Source organism: Sinocyclocheilus anshuiensis, unplaced genomic scaffold (assembly GCF_001515605.1).
Source record: "Sinocyclocheilus anshuiensis isolate Anshui unplaced genomic scaffold, SAMN03320099.WGS_v1.1 scaffold96, whole genome shotgun sequence".
Taxonomy (NCBI): Eukaryota; Metazoa; Chordata; class Actinopteri; order Cypriniformes; family Cyprinidae; genus Sinocyclocheilus; species Sinocyclocheilus anshuiensis.
In genome coordinates this window covers 474919-484656 of record NW_015554094.1, presented here as the reverse complement: position 1 = coordinate 484656, position 9738 = coordinate 474919, and the positions used below count along the sequence as shown (strand labels likewise).

General features: G+C 36.5%; 2 protein-coding genes across 2 annotated transcripts in view; both read left to right on the top strand.

The window, feature by feature from the left end:
* Window positions 1-1163: 1163 nt before the first annotated feature.
* LOC107669441 (cytochrome c oxidase subunit 7A2, mitochondrial-like) lies at window positions 1164-3163 on the top strand. Its single transcript, XM_016461664.1, has 4 exons — window positions 1164-1268; window positions 2323-2412; window positions 2621-2705; window positions 2946-3163. The coding sequence occupies exons 1-4, from the start codon at window positions 1251-1253 to the stop codon at window positions 3002-3004; spliced, it is 252 nt and encodes an 83-aa protein (XP_016317150.1). The 5' UTR covers window positions 1164-1250; the 3' UTR covers window positions 3005-3163.
* A 2284-nt stretch (window positions 3164-5447) lies between these two features.
* Window positions 5448-9738, top strand: part of LOC107669442 (collagen alpha-1(XII) chain-like) — a 79977-nt gene continuing 75686 nt past the window's right edge. Inside the window, exons 1-2 of the mRNA XM_016461665.1 lie at window positions 5448-5653; window positions 7285-7387. Of these exons, the coding sequence (XP_016317151.1) occupies window positions 7318-7387 (70 nt within the window). The 5' untranslated portion in view covers window positions 5448-5653; window positions 7285-7317. The remainder of the gene's footprint in view (window positions 5654-7284; window positions 7388-9738) is intronic.

The following is a 9738-nucleotide window of genomic DNA, read 5'->3' as shown; positions in this document are numbered from 1 at the left end:
GGTCTTTGCACTTGACCACTTGACTACTTATATGACGTATTTCCTGTATTTGGCCCAAGTGTCCAAGTGAGCATGAAGACCACAAGTGTGTGTCGAACTTTTCATTACCACACTTGTAGCACTTGTAGTGTTGTAAAAATGCAAGTGTTTACATAGCTTTATTTTAATTTTAAATACTTTTTTTAAATCAATCAACTTTTCTACCAAATTATATGTAATATCTAATTATTATATTAATATTTAACTTGCATTGGAAAAGTTTCCGTGACCTCTCGCGAGATCTCGGCAAAAAGTCTCACGATTTATTTCCAGAACATGATGCATGATGGGATACACTAAGCATCGAATAGCGCTCCGGAGCGGTATTTGAGATAGTGTGGGTTTAGTGTGCGTTAAGGGCACTGCGCTCTGGCGTTTTTAAGACCTGGGACAGTCTTGCGCACTTGCTTCCTGTCGCGCGCACGCGCTCTCAAGTGGCCAAGACCTCAAGTGTGGGTATTTGGACAAGGGGGCTATCATGACGCTAGCGTGTGGCGGCGCTGACCCAGATCCGGCGTAATGACATCATCACGCCAGGTCTGGGTCAGCGCCGGCGCCGCCACACGCTCGCGTCATGATACTGTGGTGAACGCGCGTCATCAAGTGACGCAGTAGACACGAAAATGTGGAATAAAGTCGTTATTTTTGTTTTCTTTCTGCAAAAAAGTATTCTCGTAGCTTCGTAACTTTACAGTTGAACCACTGATGTCACACGGACTACTCTGTCGATCATCTTGGTACTTTTCTGGACCTTGATCGTGGTAGTTACCTTGCTGTCTATGGGAGGGTCAGAGAGCCCTCAGATTTAATCAAAAATATCTTAAATTGTGTTCCGAAGATGAACGAAGGTCTTACGGGTTTGGAACAACACGAGGGTGAGTAATTAATGACAGAATTGTCATTTTTGGGTGAACTATCCCTTTAATGAATAAAGCATTCATTCATGCATTTATTCATTCATTAGACAGTATGCAAAAATGGCATGCTTGTGTTGTGCTCAGTGTGCCTCGATTTGCTAATTTCCCCTCTAGCAGTATGATTTTTATTTTTCATCATGTGTCAGTGAAGAAACGTTTCTAGGACAGTGTCTGACCCGGATGAAACATCAGTGCAGTTGCTCTCCTGAACAGCAGGCGGAGGCGTTTCCCTCGACGCTGCTTCGTGACCTTTTTTTATTGTTTCGTGACTTCAGTCACTCACTCACGCTGAAAATGTTTCGACACTTTCTGGTAATTATTAAAACTATTCCGTTTCAGTTTAAGAGTGATAATGCATGGTGCTTCTTTATAAATCATTGATCACGCGTTCGCTTTGGTTTCAGATCAGATGTTACGGTTATAAATCGAGGAGTCTGAGGCGGGGGAAGTCATGAGGAGTCTGAGGTTTTGCACGTCTACAATCAATGAAATCATGACGATAATATATTTAAATGATTTAAATAGCAGCTTTTCTGCTGGTTTTTTTTCTTCTGCTGGGGTTTGTGTTCATTTAAGGGCTGTTAATTGTAATGTAATGTTTTATATGATTTATATTTCCCCTTTCTGTGTAAACCTACAGTCTGTGGTGTTTCTGTGAATTGTTTCTGAAATTTGGCCACCCTTATAATGTCTGAAAGTCCTCCACCTGAGTGAACTTGATACAGCTGATGAGCTGATTTCGAAATCATTGAGCAAAAATGAGAAAAGTGAAAGCTAGTGAGGAGAAAAGGTCCTCGGATACAACACTTGATCTAATGAATGACATTCAGGCATTTTCTGGGTTATGTGAACATAAATGAAAAGTGGTATTAAATGAAGATAAAGGTCTCTGACTGTGGAAGGGGGGGGGGGGAAGTATGATTATGGTATTTGATCTGTGATTCACTTCATGTTATCTTTGATCACTAGTCTTCAGTTTTTGTTGTCATTGTGACATGCACTGTAAAATAAATTAAAACGGTTTGTTTTAAATTGTAATAATATTTCACAATATTACTGTTTTACTGTATTTTGAATCAAATAAATTCAGCCTGGGTGAGCAGAAGAGACTAATAAAATAATCATAAATAAATAAATAATACTGACCCCAATCTTTTGAATGGTGGAGTGGAATGGTATAATGTAATTAGACCAAATGATTCATGCGTTAAACTACTGAAACACACATTTTCAAAATTATTTAAAACAAATTCATGGTTTACATCACTGTAAAACTCTGTATATTCTGAATATTTGTTATCAAAAAATGTAAGGTTATTCTTTACAGTACTTTTAAATATTTTTGTCAAACTGTGTTCTCCATGAGACTCTGCAGCAGGTTTCCAGACGGCAGATCTCCAGCACCGTCCGCAGACAGCTGGTCAACAATGTGCCGGACAAACAGAAACTCTTTCAGGTATGCTTGTCACTTTTCTGTAATATATTGTCATCTCTTAAATGATAAACTAATGTACTTGACCCATAATATCTTTACTAATAATTTGCGTTCTCCCTAAAGGCCTAACAGTGCATATTGTGCTCCGATCTTATTGTTTTGTACACACGTTTGTTTTATCATGTTTTATAGGTGCTTATCAAAATGTTGATTTATGTTTCATATTTAGGAGGCCAATGGGATTCCGGTTCATCTGAAGGGAGGAGTCGGTGACGCTGTTCTTTACCATGCAACTATGGGTCTCACAGTACTAGGTTTGTTACTGCAGGGTGTTATGGGTAATTACTGCAGTACATGGTTGCTTAGGTCATGTTATTGTGTGTTTGTGAGGGTGCTGTGCATGCTGGGTAGTTGCTTGCTACTAGTGCACACATCCAATGTCTATATATGGCACATTCTTATTTGTACAAGCCGCATTATTTGATGTGATATTTTTTTGAGTTAATAATCATGGTAAACTCTTAATTGCTGATCATTTATATGTCACTTTTCAGGAACTGCATATGTCATATATGAACTAGTAAAGGCAGCTCTCCCTCAGAAGAAGGACTGATGTCAGCTCCTGCCCTCATTTCTGTGGAAATGTGACGTTATGAGCGTAAAATATATTTATTCCTTAATTTGGAAGGTAAAAGGGACCAAATTGATTTGAATAAAAGAAACGGTGCCTGTCTTTAACAGACAAATCCTGATTGTTGCACTTTACTCATTATTATTATTATTAAAAGGAAATAAAAAATTGCATAAAGAAAATTATATTAGGAGTCTTGCCCATTCATTTTCTTTGTGTAAGTTTTCTTCTTTTAAAAGACCCCAAAATCAAAAGGAAAGAAATCTACATTTTGCATAAAGAAAATTAATGCACAGTGCATCCTAAAGTAATAATATTCTGTATGCAAAACTTTTTTTTTATGACATTTCTAAGATGATTTTTCATAAGAATCGTCTTTAATTCTGGTTATTGATGTAGTTTAGTTGTTTGTCTTCTGATTGTAGGCCTCTCCTGCGAATAATATTTTAATTATGTGATAATACTCTTCTCATAAAGAACATGAAGAAAACAAACAACTGTGTTTTTCCTTCTAGAAGTGTACATAATGTCTGAAGTTAAGTGTTAATTGATGAGGCGTGTTTGTGACTCACGACGCAGCATGTTTTTGATACTGTGTTTTTTGGATGTCTTCAACGGTTCCCAAGAAACCAACAGCAATGTGCACTTTCTTTTTGTACTTCAAAACAATGAGAATTATGAGATAATGATCAAATTAAAAACAGTCCTGAACTCGGCTGAAACAAATTAATAAACTTAATGATCAAAAATCTAACTCTACCCTGACTCCCAGTTGGCACCCATGTGTTTCTAAATGGCAAAATATTTATTCATCACAGAAAACTCTTCTTTTATGATTTAATAATTAGATCAATGATGTAGTTTGGGAGGGAATGAGCGTTTTGATTCAGAAGTTCTGTTGAACATCTCCATCTGCTTTGGGTGTTACCCGATTTGACCACTAGAGGCCTACATATTCAAATAAATGGAAATGCATTGTTGAAAAACTGATCTACGAGCTGAAATTCATCTGTCAACGGTACAGATACTTTCGATGTTACAAGTACATAAAATTAAATACAAATAAAAAAAAAACTAAAAAGCCCCATTACAGGTGGGAGGGAATGAGCGTTTTGATTCAGAAGTTCTGTTGAACATCTCCATCTGCTTTGGGTGTTACCCGATTTGACCACTAGAGGCCTACATATTCAAATAAATGGAAATGCATTGTTGAAAAACTGATCTACGAGCTGAAATTCATCTGTCAACGGTACAGATACTTTCGATGTTACAAGTACATAAAATTAAATAAAAATTTTAAAAAACTAAAAAGCCCCATTACAGGTTACAATTTGGACAATTTGGTTTAATGCTTCTGTTTTCTATTGCTGGACACAGTTACTCAAATCCTGATATCTGTGTGTAAAATGTAATCGTTTTTTAAAAATATTTTATTTATTTACAAAAAAAAATGTTGTCGTTATGGTCCAGTCCAGCTAAAAAACAGCTAAGATGTTCCCAAAAAAAAACAAAAAAACCCCCCACAGCAACAGGCTTATAAGCTTGATTTTCCAACCGAGATAATATCACAGAGAGAGAGAAAAAAAATACTTATTGAAATATTATTTAACACGTTTAATCAACCACAAAAGTTCGTTATTGTCTCAATTAGTGAGTTGGCGTGAAGATGTTACCATAGTTACCGCTGGCGCGCTTTTCGTTGGGACCGTTGGGCGATACCTCATAAACATAAGTGTAAATATTGATCAAGACATTATGTATTTACATGTAGAATTGTATATACAAATTTTATTTTGTTTTGCTATAGTTGTCATTTGGGTTAATAACTGCTAGGAACACAGTAAAATATTTTTTGTTGCCACGCGAGACGAATCGCCTCAGTTTGCGCTCCGAAAATGACCGACAGAAATTCATTTGAAAAGGTTCTCCCACATGAAAGTCATCGTTTAATTGCTTTGTTAGTTATTTGTAACACCCTAACATTGTAATTGAGTTGTTTCATTGTCTTATGTGTCCGCAATGGCTATATAAATAGTCCCGCATTAGCGATTCCTTTTGAATGTCGTCAGGAGTCTGTATTCTTTCCGGCTCAGACTGCATTGGTTAAAGCGTATGGGGCTGTCACGTGATGAACGAACGACTCGATAAACCCGAAGACTCGAACCAGTTGAACTGCTTGACTAATTCCAGTGCAGCACCTATAGGATGTTGCGCATGCGTGAACGACTCGATAAACCCGAAGACTCGAACCAGTTGAACTGCTTGACTAATTCCAGTGCAGCACCTATAGGATGTTGCGCATGCGTGACGGAACGAGTCACTCCCCGAGACGACTCGTTCTTCCCGAGTCACATTAAAGATTCGTTCAAAATGAACGTCAGAGCTCGGGGTTCGGGATCAGCCCCCTGTTAAGAAGCACGTTCTAGTCTGAGATCCCGTGCATTTGGAAACAGCCTTCAGGAGCTGTGGGGTGACCAGACCCTCCTCTTCATCTCCATCACTGCAGCATCACGGAGAACCTCTGTCTTTCTGAACAGAGCTTTAAAACCCCTTTGCATCTGGGCGAATTTCCCATCTTCATTCACCAATTTTGTGATGTATTGAAAGTTTTTGGAAACCTTGGGGAGTTTGGTAAGTGCTCGCGTGGAGTTTTTTTGTTCGTTTATTGATTAACCTCTTTATACATATTTGTGGAGGAAGATGATATTGCTCATAAATTTGAGACGTAGTAGATAGATGTGATGTGAAATCATGAATGTGCGCACACTGACCCATTTTCAGCAGCTCTGATCACTTTTTCCATAGACGCTGTATGGTGATTTCATTTTTTCCATCACTGTCATTGTGCTCTTTTAAACTAGATTGGGATGAAACAGATTTATTTTGTTTTCTTGGGAAATCTAGACCACTTGTAAGATTCATGAAACCTCTAGAACTTTCTTTGCTGAGTTATTTAAAGTTTATTTACCTAATTCACTTAAATAATACAGGTAAAGTGGGACTTCTGGCAAAGTAGCTCCTTTCTCTCTACAGTGTGGTTGGAGATCTTATATAAACATGATGAAGGTTTTCTGTGATGTGCTAAGTCTATCTGGCATCATATTTTAAAATAACGGCAATAAAAAATGATCAAAAAGTATCCCACTTTACCTGTTTTCACCATATGAAGAGGCTTTTAAGACTTATGTTTGATTATTCATTCAAATTTACTTTACTTTCATTTCTTAGGCTATTACAAAACCAAACCCAAGATGTATTATAGGCACAATGTGTTGTTAAAGGTTTGGCTCACACATGTCCTTTCACCTTTTTTATTTGTTTTATTTATTTAAAAAAATGATTACCTTTTAAGCTAAACATTTGCATAAGACATAATTACACAAGTTCCTGTATGTTTTTTTTCTTTCTTCATTATTTGAATAACCTTTTGCCCTAGTTGGTCCAAAATGGTTATGCTGTGTGACAAATGCCTTTTTAAAGTGCAGATGTAGTCTCTCAATTAATATGGGGTCATATAATGACTGGGAAAATGTTGAGTAGTGTAGTTTTAGATTAAGTACATCACATCACACTGCTTGAAATGAGTTTTGCAGAGTGAAAACTATTACTGAGTAATATTAATGAACAACATGTACCTATTGTGCAAATATTTTGTGAGCTGCTTGTTCTTACATTGGTAATTATTCAAAGTAGCATGCAATATATGTAACATAGAGACCAAGTACATTGCCAAAGTTTAGAGGCAGAGTGGTGAGTTGCTCTCAGCATGAATATCAGGATGTGAAGTCTGAATGTTTCCCGGCACAACAGGGGGCGCAGGAACCCTGCAGAAAAAGTTTTCCACTCCTGATGTGTAGGATCCTAAAATCAGGCAAATTTCCAGACAATTGCATACAGTCTATGAACTCACAGTTTCCGATGTTAAACAGATGAATAAGCAGATTACTTACAGCATGTGCAGTTTATAAATGTTTTGCCATTAAAATGCTGTAGGGAATGTTTTTCTAAGACCCACAGTGAGTTATTTTATTAGCGTCCTTGTTTTATGAATATTTTCCAAAATATTTGGACTATTAACCATGGAAAACCAATTTTTCCTCTCTTGGCCATAGAAACAGCTGGAATTTTGAATACATTTTTTTATTAAAATCAGATTTGAATGAGATCTCTTGCAGTGAAGTGAACTGTGCTGGAGTTGAGTGTATAGTCTTTTTTCGGATTGATTCATGAGCAACGTGTGTGTAATTTGGTTGATTTTTCAGATTGATTGATGTTCTGCTGATACTGGAGTGAAGATGTCGCTCAGGCGTTTGGCAGCGGCCGCTCTCCTAACACTCACAGTACTGACATCAGTGAGAGCTCAAGGTAAAAAAAAAAAAAAGCCAACAAATCTCCCTATTCACCCTGGTAAATTAAAAATACAACAGTTAAGATCATAGCAGTGTTTCCCATACATTGATTTATTTGTGGCGGTCCGCCACAATATGAGAACCTCCACAAATAGATTTTCCAAAAGGCTTTGACTTCGTTGAATAAACATGAGCACTGCACGTTTCAAAATCGAAACCCGCTGCGGGTGTTTTTATATCACTGTATTTATAAAGGAATCCGACTGTCTTCAGAAAATTTTGGATGTCATTTTCATATCATCTTGCATGTAATGCCTGATAAAGCAGCGTTTGTGAGCTGAGCGCTGCTTTGTGTGCAGCCGTTACCGGGGAAACCTCTATCTCTCCTGCTCTTCAAGCGCCTCCTGCTGGCAGAGAATGAATTTGTATTTACATGCCGCCACAAATAGAGTGCAAGTCTGTGGGAAACACTGCATAGTCTATTATATTTTAAAATATATAAATATTAACTGTACAATAACAATTGTCTGTTTTGGTGTGTTCATTATTTTTTTAATTTTCTTTTTATTTTCATTTAATTCATATGTCCATAAAAATTGACAAAAATAGAGGAGACATTTTGTTTATTAATGATTAATTTATTATTAATTATAAATTCATATTAATGTGAATAAATGTGCATTTCGATGTGTAATGCCTCTGTTTAGACACTAGGGCGGACACTGATCAAGGACTTTTACTGTCCTAAAAGATTTGTTTTAAACATTTGGTGGTGTTTATGCTAGTGGAAATGGAAATGCATGACAGCACAGGATATTTAATGACATCTAACTGTGTTTTTCAGCAACTAATTCTTCAGTAATGTCCACTGTAATGTTTTTCAATTATAGGGTAGAACATACTGTCTAAAGCCAAATCCAGCAAAGGTTTAGCATATGAATAGGACTTGCTTTTAAATATTTTCCGTAATCAACTTAAGACCCATGATCAGCTGCAGGATACCAGACATCTCAGCCAGACAGATTCATATTCAACTAGTAAAACACTTTTTCATGTATTTTAGTATGTATGTGCTTCAGTAACTGAGCTCTTGGTAGGTTTGAACAGTCTTAAAGGCAGAAAAACTGCCATTTCAAATCATTGAATAAATGACAGGGTGTTAAAGCACACCTTGCCAGTGTTCAGTGGAAAGTATAGTGGAACATTTTACAGCTTTTATTTGAAAAAAAAAAAAAATCTTGATGTTGAGGCCAAGTTTCCCTTCTCCGCTTTCCACACTCTTAGGCAACAAAAAGACAAAATATGGGAAAAAATTAATAAATTCTTAGGAAAGTGAGAGCAAGAAATAATTGTGTTTCTTCTCAATGCTGCTTTATGGAACAATAAGAAAAGCATGTTAAACATGTTCCACTAAAATAAAATATGACAGCCAGACAAATACCTTAACCAACACTATCACTTTATTATTTGACATGGTTATTATTAGATGCTCAGCACAGCGAATTAAAAGTTGTTAACTGATGCTCCAAAGAGCTTGAATTAGTGAAAAGCAGAGGAATTTTGGATGCACCAAATCTGGTTTGGATCGAATGAACAATAAGGAAAATCTAGAATGGGTGATGAATGAGTGGTGTGTATTTGATTGTGGATGTGTGCGATAGCGATTGTGTTGGACCAATTTGGAATCAGAAATGGAACCGATTGTGACATCTGGTCAGCCAGGTTGGTAAATCTTGATTTTGGTGAGCCTGTTTCCGGTCAAGCTTAAGCCCTGGTCAAAATTTGACCAGAGCTGCAGCTTCACAAAATATTTTATTGTGATATTCCGACATGTGCATGACCCATATGTTCCACACAGATACTGACCTTCCAAACACAATGCAACAAAAAATACCACAAGAATATCACTTTAAAATATTTCCAAGTCCTCTACATGTGCGTCTTGTACATGAACTCCTTTTAGTCCCACAAGTTGTTGCAGACAACTTTTCATGTACAAGTGCATGAGTCTTCTAGTTCATCTAGACCAGTGTTTCCCAACCTTTCTTGAGTCGCGGCACCCTTTGGAAATTTTAACAAATTTGTGGCACCCTACAAAATTAATTTTGTCACAATATTTGAATTTCTAATATCGATATGATACTTTGAAAAGTAGATATTCGGTACAGCAGGTAAGAACTGCAGAATATACTGTCATACAGATATTTTTAATATTATCAAAAAAAATTTGTCCATCAATGGTGGCAATCGGGCTAATTTCTAATGAAAAAAAAAAATTTATATGACAGATTTTAATGTAGGCTTTTATTCATATGCAAACATTGTGAGATAGCTAGTTATAATGGTAATTAAACAAAGTTTTGCTCA

Bases quoted from the DNA above. Each gene is read 5' to 3' on its own strand.
- LOC107669441 (XM_016461664.1), top strand. The intron at 2,413-2,620 runs GTATGCTTGTCA...TTTCATATTTAG, and splicing joins ACAAACAGAAACTCTTTCAG to GAGGCCAATGGGATTCCGGT. The intron at 2,706-2,945 runs GTTTGTTACTGC...GTCACTTTTCAG, and splicing joins TATGGGTCTCACAGTACTAG to GAACTGCATATGTCATATAT.